This window comes from Antennarius striatus, chromosome 6, assembly GCF_040054535.1.
Source record: "Antennarius striatus isolate MH-2024 chromosome 6, ASM4005453v1, whole genome shotgun sequence".
Lineage (NCBI taxonomy): Eukaryota > Metazoa > Chordata > Actinopteri > Lophiiformes > Antennariidae > Antennarius > Antennarius striatus.
Genome location: NC_090781.1, coordinates 1,066,469 through 1,092,500, shown reverse-complemented (window position 1 = coordinate 1,092,500; position 26,032 = coordinate 1,066,469). Strand labels below are relative to the sequence as shown.

Here is a 26,032-nt window from a genome sequence, read left to right as displayed (position 1 = left end):
TGTGTGTGTGTGTGTGTGTGTGTGTGTGTGTGTGTGTGTGTGTGTCTGTGTGTGTTTCTGTGTGTGTTTCTGAGTGTGTTTCTGTGTGTGTTTCTGTGTTTGTTTCTGAGTGTGTTTCTGTGTGTGTGTGTGTGTGTGTGTGTGTTTCTCTGTGTGTCTGTGTGTGTGTTTCTGAGTGTGTTTCTGTGTGTTTCTGTGTGTTTCTGAGTGTGTTTCTGTGTGTTTCTGTGTGTTTCTGAGTGTGTTTCTGTGTGTTTCTGTGTGTTTCTGAGTGTGTTTCTGTGTGTGTTTCTGTGTGTTTCTGTGTGTTTCTGAGTGTGTTTCTGTGTGTTTCTGTGTGTTTCTGAGTGTGTTTCTGTGTGTGTTTCTGTGTGTTTCTGTGTGTTTCTGAGTGTGTTTCTGTGTGTGTTTCTGTGTGTTTCTGTGTGTTTCTGTGTGTGTTTCTGAGTGTGTTTCTGAGTGTGTTTCTGTGTGTGTATTCAGGAGGCTGTGCTGGCCACTCAGATAGGAGCACCTGTGCCTCCTTTGCCTCCACACATCAGGGCATCAGAGGCAGATTGCTGCTCATTTTTCATCTTCTTGCCTCCTTGTTACTCGTCTGAGCTCAAGTCTCTGATGCACAAACTGAGTCAGTTCCATCGACTGTTACCCCCGCCCCTGTTTACCCCCCACATCCACCCCACCCAGACCCTGCTTTTACTGGAGACAGGTTTGGGGAGTCCTGTATATGAGCAGGTCTGGTTTGTAAATAACACTGGAGTATTTATTTGTGCCGTGTCACAACCCCAGTAAACAGTGGACAGCACTGGAGTTTACATTTGGAATGGAACGCTCCCCACAAAGAATATGTTCAGGAATGAAGGCGAGACGCAGACGGCAGGGAAGGGAGTGATGGATAAGTGTCTTTAACACAGAGGGTGTAAAGCACAGATGAAATGACACACACACTCTACTGACACACACACACACACACACATTCACTGATTCACAGGCTGTGACACACACAAACTCTGTAATTGAATATCGTGCAGGAAGCAAACATTCTCCTGTAAACACATCATCTGTCACCTCTATGGCATAATCCATGTCCTTTACACACACACACACACACACACACACACACATACACACACACACTCGTGCAGCCTGTCAAACAAACAAATGAGGCTGGAGTCACTTTGAAAGTTGTCACATGACCATCCCAGCTTCATCATCAAGTTGGACCGCTCCGTTACACAGCAACACAAAATCACTGAGCCAGCCGAGCTAGTGCAGCGCAGTGAACGCTCCCCATGCTAGTGCAGCGCAGTGAACGCTCCCCATGCTAGTGCAGCGCAGTGAACGCTCCCCATGCTAGTGCAGCGCAGTGAACGCTCCCCATGCTAGTGCAGTGCAGTGAACGCTCCCCATGCTAGTGCAGCGCAGTGAACGCTCCCCATGCTAGTGCAGCGCAGTGAACACTCCCCATGCTAGTGCAGTGCAGTCAACGCTCCCCATGCTAGTGTAGCACAGTGAACGCTCCCCATGCTAGTGCAGTAAACGCTCCCCATGCTAGTGCAGTGCAGTGAACGCTCCCCATGCTATTGCAGTGAACGCTCCCCATGCTAGTGCAGTGAACACTCCCCATGCTTGTGCAGTGAACGCTCCCCATGCTAGTGCAGTGAACGCTCCCCATGCTAGTGCAGTGAACGCTCCCCATGCTAGTGCAGTGAATGCTCCCCATGCTAGTGCAGTGAACGCTCCCCATGCTTGTGCAGTGAAAGCTCCCCATGCTAGTGCAGTGAACACTCCCCATGCTTGTGCAGTGAACGCTCCCCATGCTAGTGCAGTGAACGCTCCCCATGCTAGTGCAGTGCAGTGAACGCTCCCCATGCTAGTGCAGTGAACGCTCCCCATGCTAGTGCAGTGAACGCTCCCCATGCTAGTGCAGTGCAGTGTACGCTCCCCATGCTAGTGCAGTGAACGCTCCCCATGCTAGTGCAGTGCAGTGAACGCTCCCCATGCTAGTGCAGTGAACGCTCCCCATGCTAGTGCAGTGAACGCTCTCCATGCTAGTGCAGTGAACGCTCCCCATGCTAGTGCAGTGCAGTGAACGCTCCCCATGCTAGTGCAGTGCAGTGAACGCTCCCCATGCTAGTGCAGTGAACGCTCCCTATGCTAGTGCAGTGAACGCTCCCCATGCTAGTGCAGTGAACGCTCCCCATGCTAGTGCAGTGAACGCTCCCTATGCTAGTGCAGTGAAAGCTCCCCATGCTAGTGCAGTGAACGCTCCCCATGCTAGTGCAGTGAACGCTCCCCATGCTAGTGCAGTGCAGTGAACGCTCCCTATGCTAGTGCAGTGAACGCTCCCCATGCTACCGAGTGAACGCTCCCTATGCTAGTGCAGTGAAGGCTCCCCATGCTAGTGCAGTGAACGCTCCCTATGCTAGTGCAGTGAATGCTCCCCATGCTAGTGCAGTGAACGCTCCCTATGCTAGTGCAGTGAACGCTCCCCATGCTAGTGCAGTGAACGCTCCCTATGCTAGTGCAGTGAAAGCTCCCCATGCTAGTGCAGTGAACGCTCCCCATGCTAGTGCAGTGAACGCTCCCCATGCTAGTGCAGTGCAGTGAACGCTCCCTATGCTAGTGCAGTGAACGCTCCCCATGCTAGTGCAGTGAATGCTCCCCATGCTAGTGCAGTGAACGCTCCCCATGCTAGTGCAGTGAACGCTCCCTATGCTAGTGCAGTGAAAGCTCCCCATGCTAGTGCAGTGAACGCTCCCCATGCTAGTGCAGTGAACGCTCCCCATGCTAGTGCAGTGCAGTGAACGCTCCCTATGCTAGTGCAGTGAACGCTCCCCATGCTACCGAGTGAACGCTCCCTATGCTAGTGCAGTGAAGGCTCCCCATGCTAGTGCAGTGAACGCTCCCTATGCTAGTGCAGTGAATGCTCCCCATGCTAGTGCAGTGAACGCTCCCCATTCTTTGGTTAGTTTGGTGGAACACACCTTGTTGAACCCAGGAGCTTCCAGACGTGTGGGCGATCAATCTCCATCCAGGTGAAGGTTCTGTGCGTTACAGTAACAGCTACTGGAGCAGGAAGTTAAACTGAAATCACTGCATCAGGATCCCTATAAAGTGTCAATCAAAAAGGTGAAACTTTATTGAAAACATTCCACCGCTACAGTGGATCAACAGACGCCAACCATCCCGAAGGGATGGTTCACCTTCAAACCTTTGTCACTTCACTGCCACCTGTATTGGAGCTGCTTTGAATGGAACGCAGCGACGTTTTGAACCAGAACATTATGAATAAAAGCTACCGTAACCTTCACTCGTCACCAGTGGCATTTGGGGGGGAGGTGATGAATGGGGCAGTTATGTCAATCGAATGTCCTTATCGTGACCTGAGGTGAATTCAGCTACCCAAGTGCCCCAAACTCACCACGCTCATCAGGATCGTGCGTAGCTGTTCAAATATAGTCCACACACCCAGGCTGTCGGAGCACGCCTGCTCATTTGTCAGCAAACACACCCTTGTGGGGGTCTGCTCAGTGTTAGATGTAGGGCCTCCTTGTAATTAGTGTCCGCTCAGCTCATTATTAATGCCCTCTGGAAACCAGCACCAGGACCAGGGAGAGGCCTTTCCTGGGCCGCCCTCCTCTCCATTGGCTTTCACCTCCACACCCTCCTTTCCCGTGGCATTGATTAGTGGAGCCGGACATCAAAACGGTGGGGGGGGGAACAAAAGCCGGCGTGACGGGTTCTCCTGATATTCTGTGTTTATTGTCTAAATGTGGACGTACGTACGAGCGGCTCTGTAACTGCTCTCAGCTGCTCCTCATCAGCGGTGAGCTTCTTTCCTCCTACCGTGTGAATGAGGGACAGTCTGTCTGACAACCCACCAAACTCCATCTGAGACGTCCAAACGTCCCCCCTCCTGTGACCTACCCTACCTACCCCTACTCAGGCTTTATCAGGGTCTTCTCTGCGTGGTCAGACTCTGGATCCTGTAGACCAGTCCTATTGGAACACACCTGGTGTCGGTGGAGATGTCAGCAGGATGCAGGACTAGTCTTGTGTCCTGAATCCCCTGAACACACTCCTGTAACCCTGTGAGGTTCAACAAACTGATTAAACTCACTCTGGACCAGACAGTAGTGTTAGCCTGCAGGGCTAATGGCTCGGTTAGCCAGGGCTAATGTGTGGTTTAGACCACAGAGGTTCTGGACCGGGTTTGATCCTGATTAGCTGCAGGAAAGATCTGGAACCTCATCCGGTAATAGTGTTTTCCTCTGATGATCCGGTACGGTGAGGTGGATTCTGATCCACCCACAGACCCCCGACTGCCCCCCGATAGAAATACTTCGTGTTTGGAAAGCAGGATTTAAAATGTAGAGGATGACTCGAGTTCCCAACCAAATAATCAAGCTGCTAGCCGTTGAGGCCACCATTGGTTTGGATTTGTTGGCCCTGTTGAGGTGATGTAGACCACAGAGTCTGGTGTCCTTCAGGATGTGTTTGTCTCACTGTTGTGACCCCAGGGGTCATGTACTGTTGTGTTTGTGTTGTGCTGCAGTGTTCTCTCTCTCTGGTTTGTGTGTCTTCTTTTTTTGAATGAGGGAATTAGGAGCAGGTGGCGTCCGCTCATTGGCTGGCTCACCTGATTGCTGCTGAGCGATTGGTCAGGGCGCGGGCCTGTGGCGATTCGGTGAAGTTCTCTACTCGTTGTAAATAGTTGTACATAATCGTAGACCGTTTGAGCAGTTGGTAGGAGGGAGAAGCCGTTTTCTTTGAACCCTTTTCTCCTGTTTTAAGTTAGATAGGTTAGGAAATGGTTATTTATTTCCCTTTCCTTTTGTTAGGAAGGTAGGGTTGGTTTAGGATACTTTTTGTTTGTTATGTTGGCACCTGTTCTCCCTCTGAGGCAAATAAAAACTGATCCTTTTTTGAACGTGGCTTCCTGATGTCGCTGGCCTTTCTTGTGGTGAGAAGATGGGGGTAGCACACAAGCATGTTATGTCAAAGGTTCCCCTAGACCGGGGCATAACACTCACACTCACTCGTAGGATGGTGAACAGTCTGGTGCAAACTGAATCCCAGAATGCAAAGCGTTTGTAATGATTCATAGGAGCCTCATGGAGCTGGAGCTGCGGGGAAATGTCGATGCGATCACGAGAGATGGTGTGTTCAGGATCTCATGGACCTATCAGACCCCTCCTCATTTGAAGAGGCTGCCTGTGTGACACGGGTGTGGGAGCAAAGACTTATGGGACGTTTCTGCTGCACTTCAGGCTGCTTTGCTTTGCATCCTTTAAACTTTAAACTTGTTGATAGAATTAGAGTTAAGCTCCACCTCCAGGAAGTTAATGGAAAAGTCCTCAAAAGTTACCAACTGAAGTTTGATCATGGCGCTTCCTGTGTGTGTGTGTGTGTGCGTGTGTGTGTGTGTGTGTGTGTGTGTGTGTGTGTGTGTGTGTGTGTGTGTGTGTGTGTGTGTGTGTGTGTGTGCGTGACTGTGTGTGAACGGGATTGATCTGCAATTAACCGCACAGGTTAATGCGTCGTCGTGTCAGAATGCCATATGTTCTGGTGTGTGAGTGAGTGTGTGTGTGTGTGTGTGTGTGTGTGTGTGTGTGTGTGTGTGTGTGTGTGTGTGTGTGTGTGTGTGTGTGTGTGTGTGTGTGTGTGTGTGTGTGTGTGTGTATATGTGTGTATATGTGTGTGTGTGTGTGTGTGTGTGTGTTCATGTTCATGCGCCTGTGTGAGTGTGTGTGGCAGTCAGGAGAGTGCCTGGAGGCAGACTCTGGTATTGATGGGGATTACTAACACTTAGCTGACACCACTGAGACTGCAAAAGGAGTAAATGATTCAGAAGCACTGGCCTTAATGTAATGAAAGAAAGACCCTGCCTGTCACACACACACACACACACACACACACACACACACACACACACACACACACACGAATGCCTACCTATGGGTGCTAATCCTGTGAGCTTACATCTCCATTAACACTAACACCACACCACAAACCTACTCTGCCAGCTAGCTAGCGCTCTGAGTGTTTCCCTGAGGACATCAGAGACTCTCCTCGGCTCTGTCTCGTTCTGACGAACACATGGAGACACACACACACACACACACATGGAGACACACACACACACACACATGGAGACACACACACACACACACACATGGAGACACACACACACACACATGGAGACACACACACACACATAGAGACACACACAGCCTGAAGGGATGTCAGCACAGGTTCACAGCAGTCACACACTGGTGTGCCAGATCCACTCTACTGAGTGTCTTTTGGTGAAGTCTACATAACATCCGTTGTGTTATTATCTGTCAGGACTCATTACTGAGGGAACGCTCCCTGCTTCAGCTCCTTGTTGGAATAAAAATGTGTGCTAGAACACGGGTGAGCGTCACGGTGGTGCAGGGGCCTCACAGCAAGAAGGTCCCGGGTTTGAGTCCCTCTGGGGCCTTTCTGTGTGTGTTTGGGGGGGGGGGGGTTCTCCAGTTTCCTCCCTCCACCAACAACGTGCAGCGGAGGTGAACTGGATGCTCTAAGTCGTCCGTAGGTGTCGATTATGATCATCTGGTCTCAAGGAGATGGATGAATGAGTATCAGACAGGTTAGACTCCAGAGTGGACGCCGGTCTCTGATGCTATCTAGCTGATGGGACGCTCCACACCTGGGGAATGGGGGCCCTTGATTTCCTGCAGCGGTCCTCAGCAGGATGAACTTCCAGTAAAGGCTGCAGTGATTGTATTCATCACACACCTGATCGTACGAGAAGCAGAGCTGTGAAACATCGGTCAGCTCCATCATGGCTGCTAAACCGTAAACCTTTCCATCTGCTCCGAATCACATCAGGGCACTTTATTAAAGGTGGAGAAAGACAAAAATAGAGCAGAACATTAGAAATAAAGTCGTCTGTATGTTCAGACAGCGCTGGACTCAGGTCCACCAGCTGGACTCAGGTTCTAGAACAGAAGCTTGTTCGTGGGTCAGGGGACGAGTGGCTGATCCAGTTGCTTTTGGTCGACCATCAGTTTGTCTACCTGAAGGTCTTCCTAGACTTCCTGCTTCATTCACGGTTGGCTTTGTTTCCTGCTGGCGTGTCCTTTTGGTTATTATTTAACATTAACAGACAGAGGGTTTGTCGCCGAGCCTCCGCGTGGATAAGAACCCGTCAAACGGTGCGGTTCCCACCTGAACGACCGCCTGATTTACGATCTGTTTGTTAGTAACAGCCTGCTGCTGTTTTCCTACTGCCCGACTTCCTAGTAACACCACTTGGTCCTGCTTTCTTACACACACACACCATTACATATTAAACAGCCCCCACAATAAAGGAATAAGGTCGACCTGCCCCCTAGCACTAAAGCCTAATTGAATTAGCCTTAAGCAGGCATTAGCATCCGCGCTGCTCAGGTAACCCAGAAACAGCGGCATGAGGCCTGACGTGTTGCCCCCACCTGGGTGTGTGTCGTGGTCCTCCAGATCTTTGGATCTTGGACCCAGCATGGACACCCCTGTGCTCCACTGGAGGCTAGCTTAGTGCTAAATGTCAAAGACGCTGTTTGTTAGTTGTCGTAGCAGTCGCTAGTGGAGTAGGTGCACACACACACCCTCATTCACACACACACACACACACACACACACACACCCTCATTCACACACACATACACACACACACACACCCTCATTCACACACACACACCCTCATTCACACACACACACACACACCCTCATTCACACACACACACACACACACACACACACACCCTCATTCACACACACACACACCCTCATTCACACACACACACCCTCATTCACATACACACACACACACACACCCTCATTCACACACACACACACCCTCATTCACACACACACACACCCTCATTCACACACACACACACACACACACACACACCCTCATTCACACACACACACACCCTCATTCACACACACACACACACACACACACACCCTCATTCACACACACACACACACACACACTCATCCCGGTGCGGTGTGATTAAATCTTTAAGGAAAGTAGCACCGGCTGGGGGGATAAGTAGGGCCAGTATGTGGGGTAACAGCTGGGGCAGAGTGGCTTTTAATCCTGTCCGGTTCCAACGTGATGGAGACGCTCCACCGTCCACATCACATCCTCACGTTTAAAGACTTACAGAGGAATGAAGGACCGAACCGTCTGTAAACACGGAGATAATCACATGTTCACTCCAGCACCTGATTGGTCAGGGCTGAGAGGGGCCTTCGTTGTTTTAGACAGGATTACACTAAGGTCGTGTAAATACGTGTGTATTTATTATAATATCAGTTTTATACTGTATGATCATAACTTTACTGTTACTAAATGATGTGGTCAGAGCAGCATTCTCAGCTCCAGTCTGTGTCCTTCAGTCCTGACCAATGAGAGTTCAGCTAGTTAGGTGGATAGTTAACACCTGGAGGTGGACGACAGGTAAATGAGACCAGTGAATAATTAATGATTAATAAGAAGTTAGATAACCCAGAAGTTCCAGCTGTAGTGGAACGCTTCCTCAGTCACTAGGAGAGAGAAGTACGTGATGGAGGGAGGGAACATGAAGGTTTACACCCCCAACCCGCTGCTGGGAGTCCGTTACAGCAGGAGTCACATCCAATAGTCCTCTGGTGGAGAGTCAAAGCAGGAGTCAGATCCAACGGTCCTCTGGTGGAGAGTCAAAGCAGGAGTCACATCCAATAGTCCTCTGGTGGAGAGTCAAAGCAGGAGTCGGATCCAACGGTCCTCTGGTGGAGAGTCAAAGCAGGAGTCAGATCCAACAGTCCTCTGGTGGAGAGTCAAAGCAGGAGTCAGATCCAACGGTCCTCTGGTGGAGAGTCAAAGCAGGAGTCAGATCCAACGGTCCTCTGGTGGAGAGTCAAAGCAGGAGTCAGATCCAACGGTCCTCTGGTGGAGAGTCAAAGCAGGAGTCAGATCCAACGGTCCTCTGGTGGAGAGTCAAAGCAGGAGTCAGATCCAACGGTCCTCTGGTGGAGAGTCAAAGCAGGAGTCAGATCCAACGGTCCTCTGGTGGAGAGTCAAAGCAGGAGTCAGATCCAGTTCAGGCCTTCAGACGCTCTGGTTGTGACTCTCTTCCTGACCTGCTGAGCCGTTATCATCCAGGAAAACCACCACCGTTAAGACCTTTGATCTGCAGGCTCACGGCTATCAAAAAGACTACTGTGTGTGTGTGTGTGTGTGTGTGTGTGTGTGTGTGTGTGTGTGTGTGTGTGTGTGTGTGTGTGTGTGTTACCATGGAGGTGATTTGCTGATTTAATGCTGGAAACTGAGGTGTGTGTTCCGTTGGAGGACTGAATTGCAGTCGGTCAAATCGAACCGCCGATGTCTGGAATGATGTCTGGTGGTAAGACGTCCCCCCCACCGCTGAGCCCCCGGCGCCCCAATAACAGTTATATCATCAAAATAAGATCGGAATGCGTCGTAGTGAAGTTGCCGACAGTTAAAAAAGTTCCAGGCAATGGTGATCCATCAGTAGTGTGAGCGTTCACGTAAACAAAACACACATGAACCCAGAGGGGGGGGGTGTTGATAGAGGGAGCTCAGAGGCACGCCCAGTAAATCGAGTTTTGGAACGGAAGTGATTTGATCAAGGTATTGAGGACCACAGATCAACCCGGGGGTTGGAGACCACTGGTCTGAATGATTCTGTCGTTTCCTGTGTGTTGCTGGATGGGTGTTAACAAGCAAGGAGATGCCCATGTGCAGGACTGAAGCAGTGATGATGATGATGATGATGATGATGATGATGATGGTGTGTGTGAATGGTTCTGGGCTCATGTCACCCCCCCAGCCTTTATCACCTCTCAGTGCTGGCAGCCACAGCGACCCAGTCCAATGAACACACAAATTCAATAAACCAGTTGTTTCAGAGTCTGCATGACTGCTTGCCTGGCTGGCTGGTCACACACACACACACACACACACACACGCACGCACGCACGCACACACACACACACACACACACACACACACACACACAGAAACAGGTTGCAGACTCTCTGGCTCCAAAGCACAAGATCTCTCTGATTGCAGAAATTATGGCAGACAGAAAGGAAGAAAGATTAAGGTGCAGCGTAGGTCGGTGTGGATTTGGTCTGACACGCATGAAGATTGTGTGTGTGTGTGTGTGTGTGTGTGTGTGTGTGTGTGTGTGTGTGTGTGTGTGTGTGTGTGTGTGTGTGTGTAAACCAACTGATCTGCTTGACTCCAGTGGAACTGATGTGAAGCAAATTCATTTACATCGTGATGTGGTAGAAATATTTGGCCAATAAATTCAATACATAAAAAGGAGAGTCTGGGAAATCCACTTATTATGCAAAATAAAAAGCAAGCCACCACACACACACACACACACACACACACACACACACACACACACACACACACACACTCACACACACACCCTGCTGTGAACAACAGCGTCATCAGCTCGGCGATCCGGCATGACTCAACTGCTTTGTGCCGATTCCAGCTCAGATATGACAGCTGGAATGTCACCGTTTGTGTTTCCTCCTGAGAGTTCTCACATTCCTTCTAACGTGTCTGAAGGGTCCTGGAAGCAACTCTCCAACCTCACCATCATCATCATCACCATCATCATCACCATCATCACAATCATCATCACCATCATCATCATCACCACCATCGCCATCATCATCTCCATCATCACAATCATCATCACCATCATCACCGTCACCACCATCATCACCATCATCACCATCATCATCACCACCATCACCATCATCATCACCACCATCACCATCATCATCATCACTATCATTACCACCACCATCACCATCATCATCACCACCATCACCATCATCATCATCACTATCATTACCACCACCATCACCATCACCACCATCACCATCATCATCACCATCATCATCACCACCATCACCATCATCATCACCACCATCATCACCATCATCATCACTATCATTACCACCACCATCATCATCATCATCATCACTATCACCATTACCATCATCACCATCATCTTCACTATCATCACCATCATCATCACTGTCATCACCATCACCATCATCATCATCATCACCATCATCACCATCATCGAACATAAATGCTGACTCAGCAATCACAGGCAGTCTGGATGTCCATTTTATTTTGGCATTTTTACAAGAGTGCACTAGTGAAATCTTACAGATCTCATACATGCAGTGTTCACAATCAGGAGGGACAAAATATATGACTTGAGATCAATAGATGTGAAATGCATGTGAGGAAAAAGTGATCAGCCAAGCGGTGTTTGTTTTCTGTAATATATCCCATGCTACCGACGCCCACCTCCACCTGGGAGGTGGGAAACTCCCCCCCCCCCGCCTCATCCCAGTTTTTTACATCCCTCAGAGCGGTGATGTGTTGTCATGTCAGTGTCGGTGTGTTCGTCCGTCAGTCACCAAATATCTTCACAACCGTTCAGACAGGAAGATGAAGCTAAAGCACATGACTCAGGCAGGAGGGGGGATGGAGATGAGATCATGACCTTGACCTTGAGAAAACTAGGTCAACTTTTGTACACTCAGGAACCAGAACAAACGGCGTTATATTCAGGGAGGCAAAGGGATGAAAATTAGATCACAACCTTGACCTTAAAAAACCAGGTCAAGGTCAAATTTTCACTTTTATACCGTTTTAGGTCCACATCTCTGAGACCTGATGAGATATACAAAACAAAAAGCAACATTTTCAGGAAGCCAGAGGCACAAACTTGTGTGGGTCAGGGTCAGTGTTGAATTCAGGGGTGTCGCAGGATGTTCCAGGCTCTGACTGCCTTGTTGTGTTCGTGTTCTTCCTCAGGTCCGTTTGACGGCCGCGGTGTGACCCTGCTGGAGGTGTGCGGCAGCTGGCCGGAAAGCTTCGGCGTTCCCCGACATAACATCGGCTCTGCAGACGCTACAGACGAAGGCCTCCGGGAGAGACTGGCCGACGCCATGTCCGAGTCCCCGTCCAGGGACATAGTGGGATCTGCTACAGGTCAGTAGACGATGGACGACGCTCGTCAGTCCTACACAGACCTGTGTGACAACCGATGAAGAGTCTTACCCTCTCAAACCTGATTCTCAAACCTGTCCACTGAAGTGAATCTCACATCTCATAGAGACTCGTCTCTGATAAAGACTAGATGACAAACCGTGCTCCAGAAAGCATGTTAATGGAATAATAACTTAAAAGCATAGCTGGCTTTCTTCTCCAGATATATGGCATGAGGGAATTCTCCAGATTCCCTCATGCCATAATGATGCGACCATCAGTCTGACCTACAAATGTCCAGTCTAACAACAAAAACCTAGAGAGCAGCTCAGCGTGGTGTCGAAGACAAAGTCATGTCGACAAACTTCCCTGCAGGAGAAGGAAATAGCTGCAGCGGGTTATTCCAGACCTGCGTCGATATCTTATATTTCGGGCTCCGTCTCGGTGAGAAGCAGAACCGTTACCAGAGGTGTCCCACGCTGTTCTGGGAACGTGGACAAAACCTGAGAGTGCTGCAGCTGTGTGAACACAGTTGAGCCGCAGACGCTGCAGGACAGCGAGCCTCAGAGCTCCACGCTGTCGCCGAAGCATCCTGAGAACATCAGCATCAGGGCTCCTGTGGGACGCTGGGGTCCCCTGGCCCCCAGCCTGCAGCGACGCCCGGTCTCTGGTGACGGACCAGCACCAGTCAGCAGGATGGACTGGTCCAGTGTGTGTGTGTGAGTGTGTGTGTGTGTGTGTGCATTCACAGCAGACATGCCGTTGGCCCTGACAGTCCAAATGGTTAACTCATTTAGGAAGCGGCAGCGCTCTCTCGTTCTGTTTCCCCCCTCCTTAAGTGAACAAGAGTTCTTTTGATTTAAGTGTGTGTGTGTGTGTGTGTGTGTGTGTGTGTGTGTGTGTGTGTGTGTGTGTGTGTGTGTGTGTGTGTGTGTGTGTGTTGTAGTTCCATTGAGGCTGCCACAGGGCTGGGGTGTGGTGGGGAGGGTGTTGTGGTAGGGGTAGATGGGGGGGTCACAAGGCACTAATGGATTTAGCATCGACTATCACCCCCTCTCAGCCATCCGCAGCCATATCCAGTCCCCCCCCCCCAGTCTCTCTCTCTGTTAGGACTTAACCTCATTTGTAGCCTCTCTTTCTCTCTCTCTCCTCATCACTCTGTTTTACCCCCCCCAGCCCCCCACCCCCCACCTCTGTGTTTCTTCATTAGATTACATGTTGGAGACTCCCGGACACTAGTAGTCATTCACCTCTTGTTCTTGTCCCTCACATCGCGTCCCCCCCACCCTTTTAATGCAACACAAAATTCATTACTGATCACATTACATCAAAATACACCCAGGATCCACACAAACACACACACACTTCCCACCCAGGATACACACACACACACACACACTTCCCACCCAGGATACACACACACACACACATACACACACACACACACACACACACACACGTCCCTGCCTGGAGCTGTGCTGAAGACATCATCCACAGGGAGTGTGATGGACTTGTTGGTTCCTCCGAGCGTTCATACAGACAGAGAGGCTTCAGTCCCAGTTGGCTAATCTAATAGCGTAGCACTTCTGCACTGTAACATAAATGAAATGTTACTGTGTGCTGTAGGGGGGGTTTATTAAAGGATACGGCTGGGACCCGTGTCCTTACAGGATGAATGGGAATGAAAAAGTTGGCTGATGTCCCTTGAAGAACTGATCGCTTCTCTGGTTCTATGGAAGGAGCTGAAGGTTTATGCTAAAGCTATAACCATAGTTTCCAACAGACACTTTGGCACAAAGAAATATCTTCTTTTAAAATATTTTAAAATATGTTTGGGTTTCTATAATGTACAGATTATCATCAGCAGTGATGTTCCCTTCCAGCTCCATCAAAATTACATTTCAAAAAGTGACCAAATATCACACCACTGTCATTATCCACTAATATCTACTACTATCTACCATTATCTACTATTTACTAACTATCTACCATTATCTACTATCTACCACTACAACAGAGTTCATTTTACCTCCACAGAAAGTCATGCATCCCTGGGATGCGCTTCAAAATTATTTATGCATCACATGTTGATGCATCACAAAAGTAATAACAGAATATACGGTGGAAGTGTACGCAAGGGTGAGTTTTGCCAATACAGCAGTACCTCTACTTATGAAATTAATTGGTTCCGGAATAAATTACGTAAGTAGAAAATTTCGTAAGTAGAGACGCGTTTTCCATGCAAATGCCCTAATCCGTTCCAAACCCCCAAAAACTCAGACATAAATGTTTTATAAAGCATGAAAATGCATCAAAACATGTAACAAATACATGTTACAATTAGATTATTACACAATAAATGAGAGTTGTGTATAACGTAAAAAACAAAGAGTAAAGAATAATAATGACGGTCATTTACCTTTTAACTGCTGTCCTCATTGTTTTTTGCCCTCTTTGGTTCATGCCCTCTTGTCCCACCATGAACAACAGAGTGAATTCCAGTCCTCCTTCTGAACTTCTCCAACCACCCACGCGACGCCTTAAACTCCTTAAACTTCCTTTTGTTTTAATAACGTGGTGATTGTAGATGCATTACGGACATATTCTTTGGAGAGATCAACCAAACGCATCCCTTTTTCAGGCTTTTCTATCATCTCTTGCTTTGTTTGTACGGACAAAAAAACTCTTTTCTTTGTCTTTTCTTTTCCTCTTTTCTCCGTCACTTTCTTGGGGTCCATAGTGAATACTCTAAAAGTTAATATATTGAAGTAAAACTATCAGAACACCTCAGGGGTCGAGGGCCGAATGATGAGGACGCTGCATAGACACCGATCTAGCTCCACACAGAGGTCCCTCTTAGCCAATGGGATGCCAGGATGCTAGGTAATAGCCAATGGCAGAGCAGCTATGAGAATGTTGCGTTCAGGAACCTGTGGGAGCTGAGAGTATCAGCACATACTGTATTTTTACCTTTAGTAAGTCGAAATTTCATAAGTAGAGACACTCGTAAGTAGAGGTACCACTGTAGTACAATATAAAACTAAAAATACTTCTAATTTTGACAATTTTATTAATAACAATGTCATAACTGTTTAAGTAAAAAAATTTAAAAAGAGTAGATATATTTGAAAATTTTCAGTCATTTAAAAAAGTTTTAAAAATTAGGAAAGATGTAATACGTTTGCTTTTTATTCAAATAGTTTTCTTTGCCTTTAATTCACACACCACCACTATCTAACTCTATCACTTGTACTACCATCAGCTACTGTCTACCACTGCTACTATTATTTACTTCTATCTACCACTACTGCTACTATTTACCACTACTTCTATAATCTACCACTATCCACCACTACTTCTACTATCTACCACTATATACCAATACGATTACTAGCTATCATTATCATCTACGATGTACTACTACTACTACTATCTACTGCTATCTACCACTACTACTATCTACCCTATCTACTACTGTCTACCACAACTACTACTACTACTACTATCTACCACTACTACTATCTACCACAATCTACTACTGTCTACCACAACTACTACTACTATCTACTGTCTACTACTATCTACCATTACTACTACTATCTACCACTATCTACTATGTACCACTACTATGTACAACTACCACTACTACTATCTAACACTATGTGCCAGTATCTACTACTATCTACCATTATCTACTATCTACTACTATTACCACTATCTACTACTATCTACTACTATCTACCACTATCTACTACTATCTACCACCACTACCACTATTACTACTATCTACTACTATCTACCACTATCTACCACTATCTACTACTATGTACCACCACTACTATCTACCACTATGTACCAGTATCTACCACTATCTACTACTATGTACCACTACTACTATCTACCACTATCTACTACTATCTACTACTACTACCACTATCTACCACTATCTACTACTATGTACCACCACTACTATCTACCACTATGTACCAGTATCTACTACTATCTACCACTATCTACCACTATCTACTACTATGTACCACTACTACTATCTACCACTATCTACCACTATCTACCACTACTACTATCTACCACTATCTACCACTGTCTACTACTATCTACTACTACTACCACTATTACTACTATCTACTACTATCACTGTGTACAACTACTGCCACCTTCACTTCCTTTGTCTCCTACTGTAGCCCTCTACTGCTATGTAGTACTGTCTACCACTACTGTCAACACCACTAGCCTTTACCTTCTGGTGTCATAATGTCTCCTGTCCACAGTAAACAGGATGTCCAGTGGCGACAGTCACACCACACTGATCTATGTATGGATCCGTCCATCCAACATCCACACGCGGTGCTGGGTTCAGGATCCAGAATGAATAAATCAATAACTAGATGTATTAAAGACGGTCTTAAAATGTCCTCTTCCTGTTGGTATTTGTATCACAGTCCTTGACTGCAGCAGTAAACACAGGGACTTTGATGTCACTTCCTCCTTTGCTGTCACACTTTGATGAACAGACGCAGGACGGGTTCAAAACTCAACACTCCGCAGTCTTGAGACTTTGAACTACTGAAAATCAGAAAGAGGTGCTGTTTCTAGACGTACGAGAACACTAGTGGTTTGTTTTAAAGCTCCAGTTTCATACAGTAAAACTGAGCATTTGAACGTTACGTCTGTTTTTGTTGTCGTTTTAGCATCACATGATGCATTTTAAATTAAACGACTTTAACACGTCCTGACGGGAGACGTCGATTGGCCCCGGCAGACGGTTTATTACTCAGTGTCCATTTAAGGGAGCTGTGGCCCCAGTGCTTAGAAAACACACGGCATAGTGGACATGCTAACAGACCTGATTGCACACACACACACACACACACTCTCACCACACCTATACACATATTCCCCTCATCTATTTCTCTGTCATGTTTCCTTGCAACTGTTGAGTGAAATCTCTGTAAACGTTTCCAACTTTTGTATACAAGCCGTTTCCACGGAGTCTGTCATTACGCCGGTTTGTCATCGACAGAAACGATTTTTCCGTTCGATAATTTACAAAAATAGATTTGGATGAAAACACAAGACGTTTTCTGTGTGTGCGTGCGTGTGTGTGTGTGTGTGTGCGTGTGTGTGTGTGTGTGTGTGTGTGTGTGTGTGTGTGTGTGTGTGTGTGTGTGTGTGTGTGTGTGTGTGTCTGCTCACACACTCAGAGGATCTCTGGGCTGGAATGCTTGCTGATATAACAAATTACTGTCTCTCTGACATTCTCCTCCAGCACATGCTCATACACACACACACACACAGAGAAGCACACACACACTCACACACACACACTCACACACACAAACTCTCACAGGGGAAACAAAGCCTCCAGTCAGGGTAATGGGGCTCTCACGCTAAGGCCGAGACCCGGCGTCGCCAGCTCGGAGGGCAGGTGACACTCACAGAGAGAGACAGACGGATGGACAGAGGGAGAGAGAGAGATGAAGAGGAGGGAGAGAGAGCGGACTAAAACACACTGGGGCTGAAATTAGATTTGGTAGCAATGATATAATGTTGCTAACTAGATTTGTCTTATTGGTGCCTGCCCAACATAAATTCCATTGAAGCCATATGGAGAGTGGTTCCTGCTCAACACAACAGGCTGCAGCTCAGCTGAGAGGCGCTCCGGCGCAGCAACAATGACGCTTTTTATGTCTGTTTACTTGCGTCATGTCATGTTCATATGCATTTTCTGAAGTGGGGGGGGGTGTTTTCGTCTTTGATGCTGAGTGCTTATTGCAATACTGTCCGTTTGTGTGCATCGGGGGGGTTTCCAGCAGGAAGGCACCCTAAAATCCTCTTTAAACGCTTCAAATCAACATCACATGGTCCTCAGCCCACAGAGCAGGACGTGGGGGTGGAGGGTCCACCTCCAGTCCTGTGGGGGTGGAGGGTCCACCTCCAGTCCTGTGGGGGTGGAGGGTCCACCTCCAGTCCTGTGGGGGCGGAGGGTCCACCTCCAGTCCTGTGGGGGGGGACACTCCACCTCCAGTCCTGTGGGGGTGGAGGGTCCACCTCCAGTCCTGTGGGGGCGGAGGGTCCACCTCCAGTCCTGTGGGGGGGACGCTCTACTCCAGTCCTCCGTCTCATCACCTGGTGTTACTGAGCGGGACACTCAGGTCTCGATCCGCTGTATGACCACACATGATCAATTAGGGACATTATAACTTATGTCTAAGCAGGTAAATCATAACTTATAAGACATTTTCATGCAGGGTTCTGTTTTGGTAATTGTGTAACTTTACCTGAGAATGACAATTCACAAAGTGTCTCATTGATCCAATAGTTATTGATTTAATGTTCATGAACCCAAAGGAACCATTTTATGTAGGAACCATGATTGTCCTGACAGGAGTCAGTGTGGACTCACAACATCATCGTGTGTGTGTGTGTGTGTGTGTGTGTGTGTGTGTGTGTGTGTGTGTGTGTGTGTGTGTGTGTGTGTGTGTGTGTGTGTGTGTGTGTGTGTGTGTGTGTAATAGTGTTTACATCCCTCTTCAGAGCGGTGATGTGTTGTCATGTCAGTGTTGGTGTGTCCGTCCGTTAGTCACCAAATATCTTCACAAATGTTTCAGACAGAACGATGGAACTAAACACTCATGACTCAGGCAGGAGAGGGGATGAAGATGAGATGATGACCTTGACCTTGAGAAAACTAGGTCAAGGTCAAATATAAACTTTTGTAGACTCAGGAACCCGATAAAATAGAAAGACGAGGGAGAAGGCCAGTGTGAGTAAGACCATAGATTAAAGCTAGAATAAGAAAATAGAATGACAGTAGGTCAGAGCACTACATTTGATCTTTGACCTATGCAAGTAGGTCAGAGTAAAATTTTGAATTCAGGGGTGTTGTGGGATGTTGCAGTCTGTGACTGTATTGGGTCTAGTTTATTTTGCAATTAATAAAGGACTTGTCTGAGTATCCACGTGTAGACACGTGTGCACATCAGCTACCTTCACACACACACACACACACACACACACACACACATGAATCTGGTCTGCCTCGGTTCAGATCTACTCTGCATGGAGTGACCTTCTAGTTAACATGTGTGAAATGTGAGCATGTTAGTTTTAGCCTGCGGCGTAAACCGTTAATCTTAAAGAGATGGCACGATGTTGCTTATCTCTCTCACCCCATTTACTAATCAATACCACAGCAGACAGCATTGTGCTTTAATAGCATACTATTGTTCCATTTGGATCAAGTGTTCTTTTTCCATTTGATGAATGTGCACTGTATATTGCCATAACCTATCAAATATAATGCTTTATTGTTTTAATACCACTGGCAGCTAAGAGCCTCTAATCTACTCTGTGCATCTAGACAGTGTTGGGCTCTGACTGGAAAAATGTAATACATTACTCATTACTGTTGGTCATTTCTGAAGCACAATAATTGCTTATTAGTCCCTGTGGCCTGTTGTTGGTTCATCTACTCATCAGTTTTCTGGTGAAACGTGGTATTTGGGGTTTTTGTCTTCATAACAAAGATTAGAATTTACCTCCATCTTCCCCTTGTCTCTAAGTCTGAGGAGCTTTTCTTCTCCACTGACCGTTTCTAGAGGAAGTCCACGCTCTGTTATTTAGTTACTGTCATGTCGGCATTATTAAACACACTCAGGGAAAGTGTGACATCATTCACAGCGGTCGTGTTTCAGGACATGGTCTCCACCAGTTTCCTCTGTGCGTCTCAGTCCATTGATCAACATTCATTTGTTTGTTATGCACAATGCTGAGAAATGGAAATCCATTAACGTTGTTCAAGGTTAGACAACTTTCATCTGCAGCCGATGATCAATAGAAAGATTGACCATGGAGCTGTGTGGGTGTAGTCTGATTGGAGACATTAGCCACTTATCTTCTGCTGTCACTTTACAAACATACCACTTCTTCAGCGTCTGAGTTATCCAAACAAAAAAAAACTTCTTAGCTTCTTGTTCTTTGGCGTTTCTATAAATCACGCCATTCAAAAGCTCATTAATTGGTCTTTAAAGGAAACATGAAGACCAGACTGCACGCCCGCTCAGACAGCTGGCTGATTTAATGCCTGTACAATACATCCGCTATTTGAATTGGCCGTGTTCTCTATTCACACAAAGCTGGGCTATTATCCTGCCGACTGACTGATTTCTTGTTATTAGGACTTGTTTTAGTGCACTGATACCCATCACAAGAGCAACAACACACGGGGATGATGGAGGGGTGGGGGCGGCGCGCCGACTCGGAGGTCCTTCCTCTCCTGTGAATCAGTGCAGATGTCTGCCGGCTTCAGCTACACACACACACACACACACACACACACACACACACACACACTCATAACCACACACATCAAAAAGAACAACATGCATGCAAGCCTCATAAACGGCTGTGGGTTCAGGCGGTGTCAACCAGGCTGGTGAACAGCCTGCGTGCTACATTTCATGACACGCTGCTAACACGCAAACCGCTGACACTTAACATGACATGCCATATTTGGTCAAACATTAGTGCTGTAGTCTCATTACTTTTTTCTATTATATATCAAGAAATGGTGTTGGATTTCAAGTACTTTGGCTAGTACGGTGCAGTATAGTGTAGTACTAGAGTAGAATTTGTCTTCAGGTTGTTCTCAGTCCGTTTGGACCACAGGAACCTTTTCCCCGTCCAAAGAACACCATATTTATTTGTGTCTGCAGTGATTGTAGAGTCAGTTTGTTCCTGCTTCACCGTGTGTGTGAGCGTCTGATGATCGGCTGTCCGACCTTCTGTTGGGTTCAGGATGGGAAAACATTCACTGTTTCAAAGAGCAGAGCTTCATCTGGCTGAAACCTTCAGAGCTACAGGAACCATCACCTGATTTAGTTACATCATGAGTATTACAATTATCCTTATCCGATAAGTCAAACCATAATATTCCATAGTTATTGTCCATTTAGGCTAAAGTCTCGTAATAAAGGTAGTCGAGAAATTTCTCAACTTGTCAGCCTTAAAGCCTGAACCATGAACTAATTACCAGAAAAATCACATTTTTGTAAAACGTGGTCTTAACATAACTTTCTGATAAATTAGTCAAAAAAAGCATTTCACATAAATTTGTATATATGAGCTTTAATCTGTATAATTTTTTACTAAATCTGGAATTTTTTTGCATGCAAAATGCAGATGTCTGATTGCAAACATTGGGTTTTACAGGGGAAAAAATATCAAACTCATTATGTAGAAGTCCCACAATCCTGAGAGGCTGAGTGGAGTAAATACAATGCACTTGGATTTAATGTCTGAAAACAGAAATAGATTCAGGAAAACTCACTAAAAACCTTCAGGAACACCAGGAGAAATACTCCACGAAGTAATAATACACTAGTGTGTGAAGACTGCAGGTTCATCAGACGATCCTGATGGATCAGACACGTTCTCTCAGGATGTTCCTGATGGATCAGACATGTTCTGTCAGGATGTTCCTGATGGATCAGACACGTTCTCTCAGGATGTTCCTGATGGATCAGACATGTTCTGTCAGGATGTTCCTGATGGATCAGACACGTTCTGTCAGGATGTTCCTGATGGATCAGACACGTTCTGTCAGGATGTTCCTGATGGATCAGACACGTTCTGTCAGGATGTTCCTGATGGATCAGACACGTTCTGTCAGGATGTTCCTGATGGATCAGACACGTTCTGTCAGGATGTTCCTGATGGATCAGACACGTTCTGTCAGGATGTTCCTGATGGATCAGACACGTTCTGTCAGGATGTTCCTGATGGATCAGACACGTTCTGTCAGGATGTTCCTGATGGATCAGACACGTTCTCTCAGGATGTTCCAGATGGATCAGACATGTTCTCTCAGGACGTTCCTGATGGATCAGACACATTCTCTCAGGATGTTCCAGATGGATCAGACACGTTCTCATCTGATGTTCCTGATGGATCAGACACGTTCTGTCGGGATGTTCCTGATGGATCAGACACGTTCTGTCAGGATGTTCCTGATGGATCAGACACGTTCTGTCAGGATGTTCCTGATGGATCAGACACGTTCTGTCAGGATGTTCCTGATGGATCAGACACGTTCTGTCAGGAAGTTCCTGATGGATCAGACACGTTCTGTCAGGATGTTCCTGATGGATCAGACACGTTCTGTCAGGATGTTCCTGATGGATCAGACACGTTCTGTCAGGATTTTCCTGATGGATCAGACACGTTCTCTCAGGATGTTCCTGATGGATCAGACACGTTCTCATCAGACATTCCTGATGGATCAGACATGTTCTGTCAGGATGTTCCTGATGGATCAGACACGTTCTGTCAGGATGTTCCTGATGGATCAGACACGTTCTGTCAGGATGTTCCTGATGGATCAGACACGTTCTGTCAGGATGTTCCTGATGGATCAGACACGTTCTGTCAGGATGTTCCTGATGGATCAGACATGTTCTCATCAGACATTCCTGATGGATCAGACATGTTCTGTCAGGATGTTCCTGATGGATCAGACACGTTCTCTCAGGATGTTCCTGATGGATCAGACACGTTCTGTCGGGATGTTCCTGATGGATCAGACACGTTCTGTCAGGATGTTCCTGATGGATCAGACACGTTCTGTCAGGATGTTCCTGATGGATCAGACACGTTCTGTCAGGATGTTCCTGATGGATCAGACACGTTCTGTCAGGATGTTCCTGATGGATCAGACACGTTCTCATCTGATGTTCCTGATGGATCAGACACGTTCTCTCAGGATGTTCCTGATGGATCAGACACGTTCTCATCAGACATTCCTGATGGATCAGACATGTTCTGTCAGGATGTTCCTGATGGATCAGACACGTTCTGTCAGGATGTTCCTGATGGATCAGACACGTTCTGTCAGGATGTTCCTGATGGATCAGACACGTTCTGTCAGGATGTTCCTGATGGATCAGACACGTTCTGTCAGGATGTTCCTGATGGATCAGACACGTTCTGTCAGGATGTTCCTGATGGATCAGACACGTTCTCTCAGGATGTTCCTGATGGATCAGACACATTCTCTCAGGATGTTCCTGATGGATCAGACACGTTCTCTCAGGATGTTCCTGATGGATCAGACACGTTCTCTCAGGATGTTCCTGATGGATCAGACACGTTCTCCCAGGATGTGTCTCCAGTCATTCTCTGTCTTCTCAATAGGCATGAATGTGGCCAGTTTTTAGCTACCGGCTGAATCACAGCTTCATGTATGTGGAGCTGTGTGTATGTTATACATAGCATAATTGTGACTAATGTCTCTATAGCTGGCCTAACGCACAGACTGGAGCACTCATGCATGGGAGCACACACACACACACACACACACACACACACACACACACACACACACACTCTTGACTAACTCAGGAGCATTAGTTAATTATTGTGTGGCGTGCCCAGAGGGCCGTGTTGTCCCCTCGCTTCAACCAGAGAGTGAAGGAAGAGAAAGAGAGAGAACGAGTGCACTCTCTCCCTGAAAGCTTCTCGCGCTGCCGTGGCACACAGGAAGAAGAAACGCATGGAGGAAGAGGAGTGGAGGAAGAGGAGTGGAGGAAGAGGAGTGGAGGAAGAGGAGTGGAGGAAGAGTAGCGGGCGCCGGGACGTCAGGGACCCAATGAGAGACCAGAGAGGGGACGCGGGGCTGGCTGGGGTCGGTCTGGTGCTGAGAGAAGAGACGAGTGTGAAAGCAGAGTGCGGTCATTATATCTGCCCTTCAGCCCCCCACCACCCAGCTGCCCCCCCCCCACGTTGCTAGGCAAGGGTTTGAGCGTGATGTGTGGTGACAGTGTGAGATGATGAAGAATAATTCCTGTATTCTGAGCCGCCCCGGCTCCTCCTCTTCGTCCTCGTCTTCCTCTGCTGACACGTCAGGCTGGAGATCATGGTATCATTTATCCCAGGCCCAACTCTGCCACTCTGCCCCATTTGTCCTGGGGGGGGCGTGAAGAGTGTGTGTGCAAGAGAGTGGGTCGACATGTGTAAAGGTTTGTGTGTGTGTGTGTGTGTGTGTGTGTGTGTGTGTGTGTGTGTGTGTGTGTGTGTGTGTGTGTGTGTGTGTGTGTGTGTGTGTGTGTGTGTGTGTGTGTGTGTTAATGGGGGGGTCTAGCTGACAGCAAATGGGCTTTTGTGGAGTTTTTTGGACACTGCACTTAACAGCTCGCTCAAGGGAGACACACACACACACACACATGAACACGGACACCAACACACACCAACACAAACACACACAAACACACACAAACACACACAGATCTGAAGGGTTTGCTGGGCGAGGGGGAGAATGAGGGCGAGACGAGAAAGAGATGGTGAGAGTGATGGAAGCACTTTTTAAAGCTTCTGTGTGTGTTTTGGCTCGGTTGGACGACTGGGGGGTCAGGAACACACTTAGTGCAGATGGACCCGTGGCTGAGGGCGATCCGTTCCCCCCAGTCTGCTCCACGGCGGCGGCGGCTCGTGGCTGATCATCTGTTGTCTCTGATTGGCGCGGTGAACTCGTCGCCATTCGTGACCCGTCACTCAAGCAACGTCTTCCCCAAACGGAGACCTCTGGACTGGGACACTGCCGCTAGCCCCCTACCTCTATCTCTAGCCCCCTACTTCTACATCTAGCCCCCTACTTCTACCTCTAGCCCCCTACCTCTACCTCTAGCCCCCTATCTCTACCTCTAGCCCCCTACCTCTACCTCTAGCCCTCTACCTCTACCTCTAGCCCTCTACCTCTACCTCTACCTCTAGCCCCTTACCTCTACCTCTAGCCCCTTACCTCTACCTCTAGCCCCCTACCTCTACCTCTAGCCCCCTACCTCTACCTCTAGCCCCCTACCTCTACCTCTAGCCCCCTACCTCTACCTCTAGCCCCCTACCTCTACCTCTAGCCCCCTACCTCTACCTCTAGCCCCCTACCTCTACCTCTAGCTCCCTACTTCTACCTCTAGCCCCCTACTTCTACCTCTAGCCCCCTACTTCTACCTCCAGCCCCTACCTCTACCTCTAGCCCCCTACCTCTACCTCTACCTCTAGCCCCTTACCTCTACCTCTACCTCTAGCCCCCTACCTCTACCTCTAGCCCCCTACTTCTACCTCTAGCCCCCTACCTCTACCTCTAGCCCCCTATCTCTACCTCTAGCCCCCTACCTCTACCTCTAGCCCTCTACCTCTACCTCTAGCCCTCTACCTCTACCTCTACCTCTAGCCCCTTACCTCTACCTCTAGCCCCTTACCTCTACCTCTAGCCCCCTACCTCTACCTCTAGCCCCCTACCTCTACCTCTAGCCCCCTACCTCTACCTCTAGCCCCCTACCTCTACCTCTAGCCCCCTACCTCTACCTCTAGCCCCCTACCTCTACCTCTAGCCCCCTACCTCTACCTCTAGCTCCCTACTTCTACCTCTAGCCCCCTACTTCTACCTCTAGCCCCCTACTTCTACCTCCAGCCCCTACCTCTACCTCTAGCCCCCTACCTCTACCTCTACCTCTAGCCCCTTACCTCTACCTCTACCTCTAGCCCCCTACCTCTACCTCTAGCCCCCTACCTCTACCTCTAGCCCCCTACCTCTACCTCTAGCCCCCTACCTCTACCTCTAGCCCCCTACCTCTACCTCTAGCCCTCTACCTCTACCTCTGCCTCTAGCCCCTTACCTCTACCTCTAGCCCCTTACCTCTACCTCTAGCCCCCTACCTCTACCTCTAGCCCCCTACCTCTAGCCCCCTACCTCTACCTCTAGCTCCCTACTTCTACCTCTAGCCCCCTACTTCTACCTCTAGCCCCCTACTTCTACCTCCAGCCCCTACCTCTACCTCTAGCCCCCTACCTCTACCTCTACCTCTAGCCCCCTACCTCTACCTCTACCTCTAGCCCCTTACCTCTACCTCTACCTCTAACCCCTTACCTCTACCTCTAGCCCCT

General features: G+C 47.9%; 1 protein-coding gene across 3 annotated transcripts in view; it reads left to right on the top strand.

Annotated features, from left to right (window-relative positions):
• bcas3 (BCAS3 microtubule associated cell migration factor) overlaps positions 1–26,032 on the top strand; it is a 275,380-nt gene that overhangs the window by 234,400 nt on the left and 14,948 nt on the right. For all 3 annotated transcript variants that reach the window (XM_068318311.1, XM_068318310.1, XM_068318312.1), the window contains one exon: positions 11,903–12,079. In XM_068318311.1, coding sequence (XP_068174412.1) covers positions 11,903–12,079 — 177 coding nt within the window. The remainder of the gene's footprint in view (positions 1–11,902; positions 12,080–26,032) is intronic.